Source organism: Melanaphis sacchari, unplaced genomic scaffold, assembly GCF_002803265.2.
Source record: "Melanaphis sacchari strain LSU unplaced genomic scaffold, SCAv2.0 Contig19_pilon_pilon, whole genome shotgun sequence".
Lineage (NCBI taxonomy): Eukaryota > Metazoa > Arthropoda > Insecta > Hemiptera > Aphididae > Melanaphis > Melanaphis sacchari.
The window spans coordinates 2073550-2095897 of record NW_020270975.1 but is presented as its reverse complement, the minus strand read 5'-3'; the positions used below and the strand labels follow the sequence as shown (position 1 = coordinate 2095897).

At 24.6% G+C, this 22348-nt stretch overlaps 1 protein-coding gene across 3 annotated transcripts in view; it reads right to left on the bottom strand.

The window, feature by feature from the left end:
- Positions 1-431: 431 nt before the first annotated feature.
- LOC112593028 (cyclic nucleotide-gated cation channel subunit A) overlaps positions 432-22348 on the bottom strand; it is a 179286-nt gene continuing 157369 nt past the window's right edge. For 2 of the 3 annotated variants that reach the window (XM_025337245.1, XM_025337247.1), the window contains 6 exons: positions 11757-11912; positions 11529-11672; positions 7592-7847; positions 5380-5556; positions 3259-3388; positions 432-938 (listed from right to left, as the gene is read on the bottom strand). In XM_025337245.1, coding sequence (XP_025193030.1) covers positions 776-938; positions 3259-3388; positions 5380-5556; positions 7592-7847; positions 11529-11672; positions 11757-11912 — 1026 coding nt within the window. In that variant the 3' untranslated portion in view covers positions 432-775. The remainder of the gene's footprint in view (positions 939-3258; positions 3389-5379; positions 5557-7591; positions 7848-11528; positions 11673-11756; positions 11913-22348) is intronic. The other variant, XM_025337246.1, reaches the window with a different exon arrangement.

Genomic DNA, 22348 nt, shown 5'->3' with positions numbered 1-22348 from the left:
AAGCATTTGTTTCATGTTTGTACCCAAATTTAGAATACTGAATTTTCAACAAAAATAAATCTATATAAATCAGAATCTAATATCATAAGATTCTCGTGTAACAAAATACTATGCCTAATCATTAAACTACGGTTTAATTTAATTTTTAATCGTATTGGGTGTTATAAAAGTTAAAATATTAATTTTATTATATTACTTTTTACAAACCAAATGAACACAAAAACGTGATACAATTACTTATGGTTATTTTGGTATTTAAAAAATGTATATTCAATACATCATGGGAATATTTTAACTGGATTATTTTATTTTACATGGAATTATATCATGAACTAAGTTAAATTATTAAAAAAACCAAACAATGTAGACAATAAGTAAATTTTTCTTATAGGAAATTTTACAATATTTTTTATATCAATATTAAGCTCTTATTTAGCTTAGGATAATATCATGGAACTAGATAGTTTTGAAGTATTTTGATTCTTCCAAAAAAAGAAATCGTTTATACGTAAATTATAATAAAAAATTGATGTGTTGTGGAGTACACTTTTTGTTTTATACAAGATATTTGTATATGTACATTTCAGTAGACTATCCTAAAAATATTTGCCTACACTGATCCATGTAATATAAACCATGTGTATAGAATTCACTTTAATTTTGACAGTTGATTTTTTGAACTATCTAATATTAAGAATATATACACTAATCACCGTGGTTTATATTAAGCCGAGGCATATGGATCCTGTAAATGAGATAGCCTATCCGTTAAACATCAGGTAGACTTAAGTTTACGACGTCTTCGAGCCCAAGAATTCTTGGGAACGTTAAACGATCTTCTTGTGGCATAAGTTCCAAATACCGTTGATTGGTTAGATGATGAAGTTGAGTCATTTTCAACATTCGAACCCTGTTGATCCCCGTATTTTGAATCAGTTCTAAAAAATAAAAAGACATTGAAATATAAATACTTATTTAAGTTGAAAAAAAAACAATTGTTTCTACGTTTTCTGAAGATTTTAAGTAGATAAGTTAAAATATTTTTTTAAATTACGCAGAAAAATCAAAAAAATAATTAAAATATTAATAATACACTGCCAATCGTAATATAGATTATAATTACAACGTAAAATAGTATTTTATTTAATGTTCGAAAATATCAGTAAATAATGAAATGCACCACATAATACTTAGATGTTTGAGATTTTCTTATTATATGTTACATTATTATTAATAAAAACTATTTAAAATGTAATTAATTATTGTCAATACAATTTTACTAATATATATATTTAATACGCGAGAGCAAGTAAAATATTTCTAATTTTGATATTCATTAAATATAAGAATAAGATATTCGAAATCGTTATTTAGTTTCTACTTTTTACCGTATAATTTAGTCATTATTACTATTTAGTAATCATTAATTACTATATCACTAAAAGTGTTCAAAATACATAATATATGCAAATTTAATGGCTTAACATATTTTGGTAACTTTAATAGAACTAACAGTAGGTAATTTTGACATTTTCTCAAAAATTAAATTAGTTATCAAATTAGTAAAAAAATATTTTGGAATTTGTGCAACGGAACAAAAAAAAAATAATAAAAATTGTATTCAAAATTATTTAGACTTCCCATAGTAAGATAAATAAAATGTGTTCGCGTGTAATAAACCTAACTCGATGTATTTTATAATATTCTATGTTATAGCGTGTGATTTCATAAACAAAAAAAAAAAAAATTGAATATGTCAAATGTTTTTGATAAAAACACAAAAAATATCAAAATCTAGAGAAATAATATAAGAAATCCAAATTTTAATATTGTTTTGGCAAATTAAACTTAGAAAGATTTATTATTACCTTGAAACTTAAATTCACTAGTTAAATTTGTGCATATAATTTTATGAATATTGCTGTACACCTATTTATAATTTATAAAATTGAATGCAAATATTTTCGCTTGAAATCGTATTTAACTATAATACCGCAATTATATTCCACCTTCGCCACTAAAAACATCCAAGTAACTGTAAACATATGTCCTGATTTGCGGAGAAATCTGTCTATCATTTAATAACATTCACTTACAGTATAATGACATTTGGTATAAATATATTTTTTTAAATGTAATACTTTAAATGCATAAATGCAAAAAAAGCGAATAAAACTTTTTGCAGTGGAAGAATACGTGGGACGGAAGAACGTAAATTATCTCACAATCCCGTTATATTATATATTTTTTCTTTCTTTGACATAGACCAGCCCACTGTACCATTTATCATTATTTATTTGATGTTCGTAGGGCGAGACAGAGATTTTAAGCATAAAATATATTGTTTATCTAATATAATTTAGACAAAAGGAGGCGCTAAAAAGGACAAATATTACAATAGATAATGGCGTATCGCAGAATGCTATTTATTTCTAAACAAATTTCCAAATACGACTATACGACAGAGTTGTATAAATTATCATGATGAGAATTTTCCTGAAAGCAATTGTTGTTTGTTGTTTGAAAAGATTAAGCATCGTACATCGATCGATATTTTTATTGATCAAAATGTATTTTTTTCTAGACGTCAATTAAATTAAATTGCTTATCCAAAGAAAAGAAAAGAAAACCTAAAAATATTGCTTCAAGGTAGATATCTCGAAATAAAACCAAATATGTATACCAATATAATATACATAAATACATATATATATATATATATATATATATATATATATATATATTATATGGGAAATTTAGGGATTTGTAATTTTCTCCATATAGAGTTGAAAATAATAAATTTTTAGATGTTATAGACTTTAACGTTCCTTAAAATGAGTATATTGTAATATCTAAATATCTTTAAAACAAAAACTACCACAAGACCAATGTAAAACACTTAATATTCGTGTATTACCTATAAGTCAACCGAAAAGTGTTCTGAGCTAGATATATAGGTTAAACACCCTTTTGATTCATCCATGTAATAATTATAAAATGTCTTGGAAAATATTTTGAAAGGAATATAAATAATATAACTTAATACATTTAAAAGTTACGTTTTTCAATATACTTAAATAAAAAAGTTTTTCAATTATCAATATCCCTATTACATTTTGTGTACCGGATGCTTTGAAAATGTATATTCGAAGTTTTATGCATGTAATTACGTTTGTTTCTCTTATTATTTAGTTAATTGTTGTAGTTAAAAAATTAACCTGACACATATACCGGAATTTAATATTTCAAAATATTTACATTGAATGATATTTGACAACTCGTATTTGTTCCTCCAATTCGGTAATTTTTTCATTGAGCTTGACGTTTTGGTTGTAATATTCGGTCACAAGATTTGACAACCGAGTAGTTACATCTTTCATAGTTGTATCTGAAAATATGCAAAAGAATATTTCAACATTCAGAAAATGTCATCGCACACAAAAGAGACGATAAGCATGTAATATTAGTTGGACACGAATACGATTAGTGTACAACAATATTATGTTAAATTAGTATAGGTACAAAATATAATATTAAATATACATAATATATTAATAGACTTATTACTATTGATCACGTTAGTATTAATTGAATACGTTTATTAGCATATTATATTGTTAAACAATTACACGTATTATAAAGATATTATTATCGTGCTACGCGAATAATCATTATATTATTATCATACGGCTGTTAAGTCATAAATATTATAATTATATTGTGTTTATTTGTCAAATCACATTAAATATATATATATATATATGCATAAAATAATAATATAACATAATATAATACAGTATTAATTGTACGAGTAGATAGGCCTTTATAATATATTCAGCGGATACAGCATGCTGCAGCGATATCATAGCGCGCGAGCAGGAAGCGTTAGAACTTCGCGCGTGCATTATTATTATTATTATTATTGTTGCTGTTGTCCTTACGGATGGGTTTAAGTATTCTTTCAAATACTTTCATTTTTTTTTTCATTTTTTGTTCGTCGTTTGTTTTTGGATCCATTACAAAAACGAAAAATGAGGTGATGTGTGTAGCTGGGCGTCAACTGTTCCTATATTATGTATCTTATATAATAATAAAAGATATCTGTTGCCATCACCGCTACCACCAATTTTCGTCGTCTCAACTACCTATATCTGTCATTTTATGTATATCGTCTAATACTTAAGATGGGGTTAACGGATAAACTCAGTATATAAAAATTGTCCGGTGTGGCAATAGCGATTCGCCAAATATGGTCATCCCTTTTTTGTGAATATTATTTCAAATTGCCCTTTTTTAAATTTTAAATATTACCTAGTGTACTTACCTATACTAAGAATAATCATATAATAGTTTATGACTTAAAGTTCAGAAGATGTAGAGGATATAATGATTTGAATATAATCACTAGTTAGGCAGTCAATGTTAGTCTCTTTGCATTTTATTATTTGTAAAAATTGATAGAACTTAATGAGTAATAGAATAAATATGTTACGTGTATTTATAATACTTTATATACACTTATAGCCATGTTTACCATATGTCATATTTAGTTCATGTTCGAGTGTGTGTGTGTGTGTTAAATTTCTAAGAAGTTTGTCATAGGATACTCATTATCAAATGTAAGTAAAATATTATTTGGTTTTCAAATATATCTATAAATTCGAAAAATCAAAACTTGAATAAACTTATAATTGAAGGAGAATATTGTGGTGAGCATTCTTGGTGAATCTAACATATTATATTATTGGTACAGGATATTGTACAGGATAATGTTTATCATAATATTATATTATACACAATCGAATAGGCCATTATATCGTACAGTATCACCACAACAACAAAAACAACTACAGTAACCTTCACCCAGATTTTTCGTTACGATATACAGGAAGCTTTTCGCGAGAATTAATCACCACGGCCATTGCAAATAGTGGCAGATCGATTCGTCCCGATTGTAAGGCGTAAATGTTGAGGAACGTAATTTCATCGTACTGTTAAGATGACGTTATACCCATACGTGTTGTTGTTGTTTTGTCAAATTTTACATTCAGTGAATAATAATAATAATAATAATAATCAATTAATTTTTTAAGCATTTAAAATTTTACGAAAAATTATAATTTTAAAATGCTTATAACTGAATTAAGAAATTAATAAAAAAAGACCTAAGCATGGTCTCAGATAATATTCTCATCTTTAAATGAGATAATAAATTAATTCATTCTGATATAAAAAAAAATGACAGAATTAAACGAATGTTCTGAAGGTAAAATTTGCAATGTCTTGTGAAGGATACAAGCCATATCACACGCGGGTATAACGTTTTCTCAACATGCACTCATAGCAAGTGTCCGTCACCCGCTCGTATTGGTGACGTACAAACTTGCGTGAATTGTTTCCTGTTAGGTTTGATAACGACCGCCGAGAATTTTGACCTTTGCTTCAACTTCTTGCGGTTAGACTGTTGCGCAGTTGGCTGTCCGAAGTCGTCCCTGCTGTTGGCTAATCTAATATATCCTTCCACGCCTCGGTTTGGGGACACGAAATGGTTACAGTCTACATATTATATATACATAATTATAAAATATACGCAGTTGTTATAAATAAATTGCATGTTTACGATGGATTGATATAGTAAGGTTAAGGCAAACTCAAATATAATAATAATAATTATGTCGATTGGATAAAATAGAAAATTATGAGAAAAAAAAAAATTAACATAAAAGATGTAAATTGCCTCGGAGAACTTAAAATTATAAAACTAATTTAGAACAACTGAAACTAATAATAATAATATTAGAAAAAAAAATAACAAAAGGTTTATAATCATTCAAACATAATATTACAATATTGTAACATGCTGGAAAATTAATTATACCGAAGTGGTGAGGTGTACACATAATATTGTAACATTTAATAACGGTCTTTCGGTCGTCACCCTTTTTAGTCCACATTAATGTAACTATCTGTTAAAAGTGTTAATTAGTATGTAAAACATTAACTATATGAATTAATAATCAAATGATTTTGGATGGAGATAAAATTGGGTTATTTTACCTTCAAAATGACTACAGATTATGCATTTTAGGATATCGATATTTAAATGATATTTTGTTATAATATTATTATTTTAAGTCTAACTTTGTATTGCACATAATTTATTGTACACGTCTATTCAAAATTTGTATTGATCAAGAGAAAGTTTATCTGAGAAGCATGTGGTACTTGTTATTTTAGTAATAAATACTTTAATATTAACATTTGAGTTTTAATGGCTTTTATTTAATATTGAGTATCTTAAAAATTGTTAGTGAATTTATTTAATAGTTATATTTGATAATATTTAAAAATATAAAAAAATCTTTACAAATCATCGATTAAAATTTAAATGGATGTGTAAGTTATTATACATTTAAGTTTGGTTGGTTACTATTTACTACAATTTTAAACGAATACTCGAGATACTATAGTCTATAATTATATTAAATTATCGATATTGAATATCTGTCGTAAATCATTTTTGTGTAGAATTATTGCACATTTTATGGGCTGTCATCATTTATCAGATGCAACTATATGTGATGATATTTGATGGGAATTTAATCTTGCAACTCCATTATTTATTTTTCAACTAGTGCAATTTTTATAAAATTAAGATGTAAAATTTCACAATTCTCAAAAATTACATGATATAATATTTGCTTAAGTTTATAAGTATAATACGTTTAATATACATGCTTATAGTTAACATTTTTATATTTGTAATATTTATAGTATATAATATGTATTATATCTATACCATAAAGTTAAAATGTATTTGTTTTAAATCCAATTTACAATATCTTTACACTTAAATCATTGAGTTTAATTATTTCAACTTTGATTTATTCTTCAACGTTTTAAGTTATATAGTAATATTATGATAACTATGACTAATTTAATTAGTTGGGAATGTTATTAAAATAAAAAATTTAAACCTTTGGAAAATTTGAAAGAAAATCGTAAGAGTTTTTTTTATTATTTTCCGAATAAATTCAAATAAATAGTATTGAATTCGATAAAACTTATGAGGAATGTATTTTTTATATGATAAATTTTTTTTTTTTTTGATACCAATATATGCTATTTAATACTACGAAAATACAAAATGATATAAAGTGTTTATGACATTTAACATTTCAGTCATATCTCTATTACAGCACTTTATTAAATTGTTATTATTGTTGAAGTCAATGTAGCTTAAAAATGTTATTACCAAAAGAAAACGAATTACTGAACGATTCGTACAGTATTATGAAAATTATTAGATCTTTAATAATAACAATTAATAATTATTTTTTTTGTTTTTAAAATAATGATTATTTATGAAAAAATTGTTTCGTGTGGAATAATTCGAAATAAATTTTAGTTTTTCAAATAAGGGAAGGGGGTTAAAAAAAAAACTATTTCATTTGATAATAAAATTGTGACGACTATTTTTAATGTTAATTTACTGTCACACATTCTAATTTGTTTTATGAAAACGTATTTGGTAAAATACGGTGATCAAACTCTGTCTAATTGAAATTAAATAAAAATTTAATATACATACCTAATCTAGACACGGCTTCGTTAATGGTTTCATTCTGCGTTTGAGCTTGTAGGAACGCGTCCTCGTCTAATAGCCTATCCTTTCGCAGAAGTTGACAACCACGTTGCATTAAGCTGTGTCTAGCTTCGGGATAATCTCTCAGTGTTTCCCAGAGATCTCTTTTGGATAGACAAAATAGATCAGAGTACCCTAAACTCCGGACGTTGGCTGTGCGACGATTGCCTGTTTTGTTTCCAGCTATTTCTAGTACGCTTACCTATAATAAATAACGAAAAAATGAAACGTAATCAATTGGTTTTAGGTATGCAATAAAAAATATTATTCCCACGTAATATTATGATATGTAGACTAAAAGTTTTATTACTAAACATGGATTCAAATTGATCTCGTGAGATTTTGATTTTATGCTTAATTATTTGATAGATATACTGTATAAATAATAATCGAATTATAAATAATTAAAATTTGTTGTATAATAAATAATATTATTTCTTAGATACTTGAATTTTATTAAAAAAAAGTTATTTATTAAGTTTAAATAAAATTAGAAAATAATAAATACATTAATCATTAAATGTATTTAGGGTTTTACTCAATATAATTCATTATTAAATTCATATTGGTGTTTAAATCTTATTGTATAATATTTGTAAGCTTAGTTAATCTTCTTATATCAGAAGCCATTATTTATTCCTCTTAGAGTTACTAAATACTTAACTATTGATGTACTATTATTATTATACTACAAGTTTATTAGTTTATATTTCTACACTAAACATTAATCTAATTTTAATATACATTTTTAAGGCTGAGGAAATTTTAAATACTCGTACTACTTATTAAGTCAATTAATAAGATAAAATTGTATTCGAAAATTTTCAATTAAAACTAATACTAAAAAAAAAGAGTATTTTGATAAGAACTTGCATAAAATTATATAATATAATATAAATTAAATAATATATAATAGGCTCGAAAAAAATTTTAAATTAAATGTATTTTATATTATTATATTAAAATTGTATTGAGCTATTATACTATTAAAGCTTACGATTTATTTGTTTAATAATATAATTGAAGTATATTAATCCTTAAAATTACATCGATTGGCTTAATATATATATATATATATATATATATATAAACATTAATTATACTTATAATGTATAGATAATATTTCTAAATAAATAATAATGATATGCATTTAATATATTATTTTAGTAATGACCATTAATATTTTTGTTATCATTAAACTTATAGTCTATAGGCTATGCAAACAAATTAATTGATAAATTTTATTTTTATTTTTTGAAGCATTGGAAAAGATTTAAATATAATTTTAAAATAATAAATGTTGAATATGTTTAATAAGATTTTTTTGACGAAAATTAAGAATTACTCTATGTTTAAAAAATATAATATTTGAATTTTATTTTATAATACAAAATTTAAAATTTATAGCCTCTATTTGACGATAATATCTGTAGTTTATCTAAATTTCAAAAGATTACAAAATGTATTTAATATTGATTATTTAGATATGTATACAAATTTACAATTGTATAATTCATGGTTATAACAAGTTCTATAACTACAATTTCAAGCAGTTTTAAGCTTCGGAACTTTTTTTACTTCTGAATGAAGTTATGAAATTGTATGTAAATTATAAAATAAATAATTTTTTTTTTTTTGTTTGTCTTTTAAACAACAATAAATTAGTGTTTTACAGTCAATAAAACTGTGTTGTATACTGTTAAATAAAAACCCTTGGGTATCATTATAATTTTATGGTAAAATAAATAAGGAAAAATCTATGGTATAAGATTTCATGACCGGTGGGCATCCATTAAAAATGTTGCAACGATGCTGATTTGATTTTGACATTACGAATCACTAGTCTAGTGTGTTGTTGGTAACCATGATATCGGATATTGTATCTGTTATTGGTACTGAATATTATAACTCTTTGGGCGAGTACTGAAAATAATAGTTGCATATAATATTTCATTGCTTGGTGTTGTATTTGATGCTTTTTTTATATTTTCATATATTTTTTCTTACAATAAAATTTAAAAATGTAAATTTTAGTAATATTTTTAACCTATTTTTTTTTAAACCTATTTCAATGGTTTATTAAATAAAAATATCCACATTCATTGTTTTTTACGCATTTCTTTTACAAAATATTGTGTAACTTAATGCATTTAAAATAAGTTCCTGAAATAATATACGTGATGAGTTGAATGATTTTATGAATGACTGTATTTTTTAGAGACCATATATTTATTAGCACATTGTACAATGATTGTAATAAACACCGTCGTGGCGTGTCGATGTAATGGCTATGCAATGGTAAAAACAAAAATTTTATTTTTAAAACAAAATTACCGAAAATAACATAAAAAAGATCCCCTTTTTTTACCAACTTAATTTATTATTTTGCATATTTAAATGCAGGTACTCTGAAGCGAAATCGTACAGACATTCAAAAAGGTGGTATGTTTAATTGGTGCCATTTGTGTTTCTCCTAATTACAGCCATATATACGCACATACATTCATAAATACATATCCAAACTCAAACGCGTATATAAAGCATGTATACATTTGTGTGTATAATATATAAATATTTCCTTGTGTATATTTGCCAAGAAATAACATGTATATTATGTATATACAAATTTTGCATAATATAAAGTTGGACTTGATAAATCACATAGTTAGGTACCCAATTCGGAAAACATATTGTTGCATTTGAAACCTAGTTAGTTAATATTGACTACAGTTGTACAAGTAAATTTAAGTGAACAGTAAATTAATCACAGAAATATACACGTAAAGCTTGTTACTTTAATATATTATGCTTTTTCAATAATATCGAAGCAATTGTTAAGATTTTAGTAGTATTATTTATTGCTAATATAAAACAAACAAAATTACTTTTTAGGTATGAAAGCAAATGAGATCAAACATATTTTTTCTTAAAAATTTGATTGAAAGTTTAAAATTAAGAATATTTTATTGCTAATATTTTACGTAACAATTACAGAAAATAACAAGTAATGGTTATGTATTATTATAAGTATAAATGAAAAGTTTTTATTGTAAAAATTAAATTAAATATTACTATTATGAAACTTATATTTCAAAAAGTGCCGTCAGTATGGAAATATATTTTATTACAAATATTTTACAATTCTTACAATATCTGTGCATGTGTAACAAATGTTTAGAATATTTTAATTACTTGATTATTTTAAGTTATTGTGATATCTCTCACAAAGACGTATAATTGTTAAATTTGATTGCATTGATTTGACAATCCTGAAATATTAAAAAATACTCTTTTTTATCTAATTAACTAATTAAAATTGCTCGATTGACATGTAAAAATAGATCTATGTTATGAAGATTGTGTTGATTACGTTTTTTTACAAATTTTTTAAATTTTATCATAGTTTTATAGTTATTTTTTTTATATTTATAAATAATAAAATAATAATATTACATTTTAGTGTTTTTACATAAATTATTTAATAATTGAGTTTTTCATATACAAAAAATAAATTCATACTGATACTCAAATATTCTTTTTATATACTCTAAAATTAATTATTATATATAATCTTATATAGCATTATACTAATGACCCAATATATTTAAAATATGAATTATGATCTTGAATATATAGCTTATCATATATAAGGAAATGACAACTAATTATAATTTTAAGTTCGGAATTTTTTAATTTAATAAATATTTAAGTCTTAATTAAAAATGAACTTTATATTTTGAATTTATAGAAGTTTTTATGAGCAATAAATCGTCGAAGATCAAAATTGAAGTTTTAATATAAGGCAAATCGAAATAGATCAAATACATATTATATTGTACAGAACCCATAGACACTTAAAAAACCCATTTATTTTATTACTGACCTCTCCAAAAACGCTTCCAGCGCTTAAAGTGGCGATTTCAGTTTTTTGGTCATCGGCAACGACACTAAGAATGCCTCTCTTTACTATATACATTTCTTTGCCCACATCTCCTTTACGGCATATGTAATCTCCAGGGCTGAACACCTAATTTTGATAAGAAAAAAAAAACGATATTAGTTACAAAAACAAAATGGTAATGTAAAAGTTGTATGTATAGGTGGTACGCACTTGGAGTCTGAGCTTGAGCACAAGTTCTTCTAACAGACCAGGTTCGCAGTCCTGAAATATCTCGACCTTCTTTAATGTGTCGAGATGTACGTGTATAGCTATTTCAGCTTTTAGTTTATCTGGTAAAGCTGCCAATACACGTTCTTCATCAAGAGCCTATTATCATAAAGAGTTTTGTTATTATTTATATTCAGATTAGATTTCAAAAAACGATTAAAATATAATATATTGAAAAAAAAAAACTATATGGTTATTACTATTAAGTATTTGTAAATTTAAAATTTCGATAAAGAATTGATAATTGATTTGTTGATTTTGTAATAACTGTTCTACATCAGAGTCATTTATTTATTTGAATTCAAGTTTTACAAGAATATGAAAATATTTGAAATTTTAGTCGATTTTATTTTATCTATAGTTCGTTGTATTTAAATCAAAACGTTTAATATGTTATTCAACACTATGTAAACTCGTTTTTTGACAATATGTTTTTTTATTAAATTAATTAATTTTCAGAGTTTGTTGTTATTATTAACCTTAAAATTCATATAATACCTATTATATATTTTTTAAATTTTATTTGAAAAAAAAAAATTTGTGATTAATTTATTAGAATAAGCCTGTAGGCATATATATATATATATATATAATATATATATAAATATATTTTGACATGAGATATGTGAGAAAAGTAGCCCCTCAATGGAAACACTTTAATTTTATTAATATGATGTTACAATATGAGTTTTTAAAATTGTTTATACATTAATAAATACTTAAAGCTATTTTGTACATCTAATAATTTTTTTTTTTTATATAAAAGAAAAAAATATAATTTATTTATGTGTATATTATATATAAAATAATCAGTTTGGAAAGAATCAGACGTTATCTGTAAAAGTTTTTGTAATTTATGTTTAGCCGTAGCAGTTCATGGCACAACATATTATTTTTTACCTCTACCTTTTGTCTATTATACTCTGTCGCGCTGTCAAAACTTTAAAACATTGGTCAATATCAATGGCACCACTCAGAATATTTCTATTTCAAAATTTAAAACATAAGCGCAAAAAAATGTGTAGCTATTTATAATGATCCAAAATGTATATGATATAAATAGTCTTAGAACAGATTAATTAATTTATTCAAATTAAAAAAAAAAAAAATTCATTAAAATATGCATTATGTAGATCACTAATAGTATCTAACATAAGTCATAACTCATTATTATTAAATAATAATGATCTAATCACTAATTATCATTATTCGTATTAATGATATATTATAAATTTATAACTAATATTTCACGATAAAGTACCGTAATTGGAAAAACTCTTGACTCTTCTATTTCTATTTTATTATTTTATCAATTAAGTTTATTGTTCATAATTGAAATAGATGGCGTAAGAAAGAATTTTGATAAAAAAAAAAAAAAAAAATAAATAAATAAAAGAATATGCATCATAATTAATTGAACTAGTATAGTGAAATACATTTATATTAGTAACTATGGATGTATTTTATGGGAATTTAATTTTAGCTGCATATAGGTTGTAACGATAATAATATTATACAAAATATGATTTTTAGTGGTAAAAATATGTTAGAAAAATATATAATATCTGTATGTCAATTTATACAATTTTATTGGAAGGTGAAAAATAATCGAAACATGCAAATAGGTAATTGTATTTGAATTCACAAGAGAACGATATGCATTTCGGTTATTTAAAAATCAGATTAAAACACATAAAAATTCTATAACTTCTATGTCTTTGCCCTTAGCTATAAGCCAAAAAAATAGATTTACGTTTGGGATATTCTATAAACTAAAATTGAATTTTATTTTCATCACTTTTTAAAAGTGTTGATATTATCATTATTTATTTTTCGAGTTCTACAATATCTGAAATTTTATACGTCGAACGAAGTGATTTTTTTCTGAATTGATAGAGTTCAAGGAATGTTTCAAAAGATCCAACTAATCTTTTTTATTAATTTGAAATTAAGTCTCTTTGTAATTTTCAAGATGTCCACATTTTTTTAATAATTTTCTGGAGCATAACAAAAGTTTTACGAAAAAATTATTGAAGATTGGTGAAAAACATTGAATATAAATGAGATCTTAACGCTCTTAACCAATATCCGAGCTGAATGGAAGTTAAATGCAATGCGAATCATTGTTAATAATTATCATAATTTATTTAAAATATATACTAAACATATTATACACTTTATTTTCTATTAAACCGATGTCATAAGAGCAATACGTGTTCTCAACCTCCAATCTTTGCATCCTGAATTTACCGCTAGTTTTTTATTTGTTGAATTATGAATAGTTTTAATTTTTAGTCGGTTTTTAGAACTATATAAAGAATTGTAAAATAAAAGTTTTAATTATTGTTATTACACAAAGACGACGTTCATAAATTATTATTCATCATGGGGTAATATATTTTTATAATACATTTTTTATTTTATACCTTCTTACTTTTTTCTCGAATGTATATAACAGTAGTGTTATTTTCAAAAGTTTTTCGATCACTTCTTTTATTATTTCATTTTTTTTTTGTTTATGGGAGAGGGGTTAGAAGAAGGGGATCAATACAAAACTTATGAGACATCATATAATACATAATAATAATATTTTATATATAAATTATAAATTGAATAACGAAAATCGAAGGCAATAAGAATGAAGGAGTGAATATAAAATAATACAATCAATAGTAACGGTCAGTATTGTAAATTAAAATACCGAGTTTGATCCTATAATCTGGAATACCAATATTTATTTCATTTTTTGACGTATATATATTTTTTTTTGGTGTTGAGATTAACGAGATGGTAAATCTTTATTTATTATAATATAATTGTGCTTTTTGAAATAAAAAAAATATTCTATTCGTTTTTGTTTATAATTTTGTTTTTACTGATAATTTAATATTAATTGAGCGCGTTTAGTACGTGAACATTGAGATTCGAACATAGTATCTACTGTAAGTGTGTAGCTAGTTAACGCATAATTTTTTTTTAGACTGAACATGGGGTGATTTATTAACACGACGTAACTGTGTTATTCAATTTTGAAAAGGAGATATTATGTTTGTATTCATTATTATTGCTATTATTATACACGTTAACGGCAGTGTAAATATATTACAATGATAATGGTTCGGGTAGTTGTATTATAAATGTATTATAGATATATTATCTTGTGCGTGTTAACAATAGTGTGGCAGGTACCTGTATATATAATGATATGAAACATCAGAAAACAAAATTATTCATTCCATGCAAAAAATACAAAAAAGACACATTACAATAATGTATCTATTACGTTATCCGCTATAACGATAATGTGTCTGACGAATCCGTTTACAAAAGCGGCTTCTTTAGAAGAACGACGTACCTATTATTACATTTTAATATACTACATGCGTTCAAATATAATATTGAATCGACGATGTGGTTCTTACTTCAAGACCTACGGTGGTTATTTATTGTATAAGCGATCAGCATCTCTTAAGATTTATTTGCAGTGAATAACGTGTGTCTCAAAAACAAACCAACACTAGAACAATACGAAATTAATTAAAGAATCAACACCAACGTGTGGGTACACTTTTCCGACGTTGAGTCTTTATTACTGTACGTATTGTGCGTAATGAACTGAGACAATTTCCAAAATTAACGATCGAAAATCCAAATTTTTAAAAACAATGAATCATAGCGAAATCTTGCAATATTTCATGCGTAGGTATCTTTCTCACACATATATTATGATAAAACGATTTGTTTATTAAGAACCCGGATTTTATAGAATATGTTATTTAAGAATTTATGATACCTAATATATAATTCATCACACTCCACCCGTACGCTGTGTTTGACGTGATTTTCACAATAATTAGTTGTGGCGAGGACGCGAATCATAAATTATTATAGAGGCTTATTTGCAGTGTAAAGCACATATTATACACGTAAAAATATTTATAACGAATCAAATTAATGATTATATGGGATGGTCGACGCGAAAAGTTGTTGCCGTATACCCACTGCGGTAGTACGACAAAATGTTGACAATTCAATACGTTTTTAACGAATTTAATACGACTTATTTAAATAACTATTTTGTCGAAATCACGCGACCTTAAAATATCAACGGACACCTCTTACTTCGCAGTAATACTTGTTATTATACAGACGATTTAGTTTCGAATTAAATTACCGAACGCTCAACGTAATTTGATGTCTTGCTGAATAATTGTGTTTGAAGCTAATATATAGTGATGGGACTTTGAACGAGATTATTGCAAATAGGAAACGCGACAACGATGATTCAACAATTAAAAATCGTCACAACGAATTGCAATAGTAGCTGGTTTTTCACATAATATTATTGGAAAGAACGAGGAATCATTTTGAGAGTTGACAATACCCACCCGGTAGGACCATATGGAAAATTATTTTTACACACGCTTTGCGGGGTCGCATCAGACTACAACGGCGGACATCAGAGTGTGTCCGGAAAACAATACCGGAACGATGACGTTTATAGTAAAATATACGTGTCGGTGAATATCAAAAACACATTAAGTTTGGTGGTTACACCAGCTGATAAATTAAAACCAACATTACTGGAAAAAATGAAAAAAAAAAAAAAAACAATGGAGTATAAAGGAAAATATTATAAACATTCTGTTTTTTAAATGAAAATTCACTATTATGTGATGGATAAATTTTTTAAAAATGTTGAAGTATTCAAATTAATTGACTTAGAGTACTAAGGATAATGGATCCATGCGATAACGTGTTTAAAAAATATGGGACGACAATAATGATTTGAAATTGTTAGTTATAAATATTCCAATATTTATAATTTGTAAAAATAGTCTAAGTATAACAAATAATATTTCCAATACTACATATTTTTTTTTAAGTCATTTGATCTATTATCCTTAGTGACTTAGTTTGAACATTTTAATAACTGAAAAACTACTTTCAGATTCTTAAAAATATATTTTTAATATAATGAGGAATTCTTATTTAAAAAATAGAAGTTTGTATCATCACAATACACATCTTAAGAACTAAAAAAATCATGAGAACTTGAACATTTTATATATAAAAGTAAGTTTAAAAATAATGTAAATCAGAATTTCAATAAATTAATTATTAAAGGAAAAATAGGGGTCAATATACTGAGCATATTTCATCTCTCGTTTAATATATATTAGGTAAATTACAATTTATAAATAGAGTTTGTGTTTTGTAAAACATTTGCCTTTTTCCATCGGTACACTTGTATAAAAAAACTGTTTCAGCAATAAATCCGACTCACTACAATAAAATATATAATTTATTTTATTTCTTTTTGGTTTTTACTTTTACAGTTGTTTTAATTTTGGTTTTTATAACTTTTTTTGTTTTTATGAATCATGTTATAGCTAAACACGTATTTAAATAAAAATTTGAAAATTTGAATTTATTTTTATTCCACTTAATACTGTCATTATCAATCGTCGAAGCATTTTTTAAATTTATTTTAAAAATTGTTTTCTAATATATTATATATACATATAAAATAAACATTTTTTTATAGTTCACAATATTTTTAACAAACTGCATACTTATAGTCCATGTGAATTCGTTACATTTAAAGAATTAAATAAAATTAGCAAGACTTAATATTCATTTTTTCTAGATTTTATAAAAATTTACTTTTAACCTAGCGTCTGTTTAAGATTTTTAGTGATTTTATAATTTATTTGAAGAGTAAAGAAATTTTTTTTTCAGTTCTTTAGAGTTACAAAACTCTTGCTTTGTTTATAAACGTTTCCCCGATTTCGGGCGTTTATGGTCCCACACTGGTGTAGGTTACCTACTACTTTTTTTGTCTTCGGAATCTCCCCTTCCAAGTATGGTTACACGCTTGGACTGCGAAAAATTCACTTTGGACACCGTCCAAAAGAGCTGTAACATTAATTACCACTGCACCATTTTCAAGATGGAATTGAATGGGGTCGAGGATCATGGAGCCCACGCGTCGCTGCAGTTAAGTGGAGACCTTTGATTCGGATGGGGGGAGGGGTTAATCGGCCCCTTTGCACGACAATACAACGTCCTAGGTTCGTTCCGGGCCAACCGGTATACATAATACGGATCTCGTGTGAATATAATGCGCATATTATTCAATTATTGTAACCATTCTGTGTGGCCACGGTTACGCGGAGTGATCTACGACTTATATGACTCGGCAACGCGGCGGTCATGGACCGTGCGAGTCGAACCTAATTTAGTGTCTCCAGCCTCGAAGTAAAATACCCGGGCCCGAATTGGGCGTTTTTGCATTAGCAGCAACCTCAGCTGTTGTGTCGACACTGTTTTTCTATTTATATAGTATTTTCGTGTTCGACACGCAAAGGGCGAATCCTGAGAAATACGAGAAAAAAAAAAAAGAAGTCTTCTGCAATGTGTATTGACTGCTCCAGGGACTTCCTTTTCGTGTATACACGCTTCGTAATGGGAAATATGTCGTTTACTTAGAATAATAATATACTTTTATTCTTCCTCTTATTTTGCATGACAAAAATAGTTAATAAATTTAAGGAACGCGGACAGGACAGATCGCCGGATGATAGAAATCGGTTTCGTTGTGTGCCAGATGACAGCGATACGCGTATTTAATTAATTTTCTGTCTACAAGTATTGGTCCTTATTGTTTCACTTCGATCAGAATGAGTATGCAAGGGTTTTGATTTTCGTTAAAACGTATGTAATGTAATTCGTATAATACGCTTAATCTCGTAACATTAATATAATATGTAAATGACTCCAAAATATATCATTGTATAATTTATCGATTTTAAATTCATTCAAATATTATCAAAGATTTATAAGTGATTTGGAATTATATATTATATTATTATTATATATATGAGAATATTATTTTTTTTTGTTATGATTGCTTTTACAAAAACGTTAGTTTAGCTAGGAATTATTGTTTAGGATAATAGATACAATTAATTAGTAGTTTATTTCTTGTTAGAATATAATATATATTAATATAACAAATTTATAGAAGAGTTTCAAAAACCGGAAACTGTTTCGAGTAATAGTCTTAGCATCCATTATCATTGGTTATTAAACACAATAACTATTGTATATTTTCTTAAAAAAAATTATTTTTCACTACTTTCATTAAATTAGTATTTTTGATTATCATTTTAACTTATGTGTAAGGAAGATTAATGTACATACATTTTATTCGAAAAAGATTTGATAAAAAAATATTGTAGAGTCAGTAGTTTAACTTTGATATTCAGTATCAAAAAAGGATTTGACACCATTAAAAATTACCATAATTAATAACTTTTTTTTAAATTAGCCGGTTAAATATTAATTAAACTTATGCTATAATATCCCCTATAAAATGTGCTGTTAAACTTAAAAAGTATTTAAAATCGGCTATAATACCTATTAATAATGATTGAATTTGTCGAAAAATATATAAGATATATATGTATATAATATTTATTTGAGAATTATTATTAAATTAAATTTTTTTGTAATTAAGCATATATTTTTAATCTAGAATAATGAAAATAGTTTGATATACAGAGTGATTATAATTTATTACCTCAGTTATTTAATGACAAGGTCATCAAAACTTTATTATCCGATAATTCTCTTTTATACACAATTAAAAAAAGAAACTTTTTCATAGGTATACTCATTTATCAATTGAACTTTAATGATTTTTCGAGGAGCTTAAATATTTTAATAACTAAATAGGATTTTTATACATTTTTAACAAAAATTATGGTTGCAAATCGCTAATTTAATATAATATATATGTAAAAATAACCATAGTGAGGATTCAAGAATTATGATACTTAATTTTCAATAGTTTATATTGAGTATTAATCAAAAAAAAATAATTAATTGTTTTATATCATATATCATGTAGTAATTATGTTGTCATGTTATAATATCAAAAAACTTATCCTATGTTTGAATGATTTTTGCGTTCTTCGATACGTAGTATTAAATTAAAAAGTTTACGTGATATTTACAACAGTATATATGATGCGACGAAAATCCGATTTAACTATAAAAATACATTTTATAATAATGATGATAAATAAACATTTAATTTACTTTTAATATAAACTAATTATTTAATAAATTATAATTATGTTAGTAAGATTAATACGTTTATTGGAATTTAATGTTTAGTAAATTAAGTTTTATTTTAATGCATCTGGTGAAATGAGATAATCGATAGGCGGCCCTAAATTAGATTAAATATTGAACTCTAAACTCGTGTTAATTGAGTTTCTAAATTAATGTACTTGCATTCAATCTACAGGTTCATAATATTATACATATATATATATATATAAATACATTTATTATACATATATATTTACTCAATGTAAATAGGAGTTTGATTTATATTAATTCTAAGCGAATGGAATGATTAACTACGCCACGCGTAATGCGTTTGTGTGATTATAAGTGTCTGACTATACATTTTCTCATTTCTTTGTGTTTTAATAATTAAATAGTACCTATATAGAGTGATGGATTAATAGAATTATAGATAAAACTATTTTTTATAAATATTATTCATAGTTGTTTTTCCAGTAGTTCAATACAAGTTATAAAAATAATAAACTATAGTGATTAATATAATATAGTATATTATATCGTGTAGATGAATTAACGAATAATAATTGTTAAGCATTATTTAATATTAAATATTTTCTTGTAAATACGCTTATTTAAATTAGGTTCATGATCATTGAACATATTTTTAGGTTGACATTTAAAAATGAGATCATTTATTAAATATTGAACCTCTCACAAATTAAATGCAATACTTGAATGCGCATTAATTATTAAATTATTAGGCTTTAATACCTATAATATTAAATTGGGATTTCTAGCCGCTCATCTGTTCCAATTCTTTACTTTTCACAAGTAATTTGAGATATTATCCTGATAATCGTTTACATAATACATGACATATTATAATGTTTTATTTATGTCTAAGTAAATGCTAATATTATAATAGTTTATGCAATTATTATATTATTATGTTGAAGTATTTCAGTGATACAAAAATAACATCGGGATTATATAATATAAATTCAATTTTTATCATTGTAACCTAATAAGTATGGTATTTATGATATACGGTCAAAATAATAAATTTGGATTAATACAATAAAAGCATTATTGTAACACGGCGTTCTATATAGGCTTTTCGGGTACATTTCTGTCGTGTGGTCGGTTTTTCCGAAACGTTTTAAATGATATGGTAAGATTTACATTAATTATTATTATGACTTACGTTTACCTATTATGCTTAGTACATTGTCAAAATTTTAGATTAAAATATTTGTCATTATATTAAAGAAATAATTTTGATTAAAATTAAAATTTATAAATAGATAAAATAGATAACATGTTATTTATAAAATAGTTCTACGAAATGTATGTAGTAATATTCAATTGATTATCGTTTTATTATAATGCTATCATAATTATATAATGTTAATCAAATCTTATATTGACTTAATATCTCTTTTGGTATACTAGAAATTACATGAATACAGTTATAACCATAAACCAAATAATAGTAGTACTATTAATAATAATATAATATTGTACATAATAATGTTGAATGTAAATCATTACTTGTGAAAATATAATTATTTAAAATTTTCTCGATAATTTTTTTATTAGAAGATCATAAACTTTACTAAAAGTTCAATATTAATACAACAAGGTAAAATAATGAACTTCCACAAATTTTTTTCAGATTAGTTTTGGGTAACAATTTGACTTATACAAAAAAGTTTTATGAATTTTGCATTGTAACACTTGATACTTAGTATTGTGCACTTTATGATAGAATGGACTATATTAATAATTTCACAAAGTCTTTTTAATTGCGCCTAAAGAAAATAATAACGTTTATATTAAGTTTATAGTTTTTAAATCTTTGGTAAATCATTTAAATAATTTATTCTATTAGAGTTAGGTTATTATCATAATATTTTATCATAAAATAAACTTTAAATATTAATTTAAATTATTACCAATACGTATTATTCCTATTTACTTATTTTAAATTAAAATACAATAATAAATGTTTTTAATTAAAAATAAAGTACATAAAATATGATAACTTGCTTTTTTTTAAGTTTAATTTATCTGAATAATTTAAATTTGAATTACAAAGATTTTGTTTTTGGTCCGGTTCGAACCTGATTTTAAATTATAATTATTATTGTTATCTGAATGGTTTTAAATAAAGTGTGTTTAAGAAATTTCACATTATTATATTAATTTATAATAGTTGAATAACAATGTAAATATTAATTTGGCTACATACCATAATATTATGGACTGCAATATGTTTTATCTGAGTAAATATTTTAAGTATAATATTTTATATGATGTGTTTAATTTTAAAGATTACATGAATTATATATTTTCATATTTAGTGACTTTGAATTAAAAACAATGTTTTATTAAAAAGTTAGGTAATATCGGAATATATATTTTTTAACGATTTT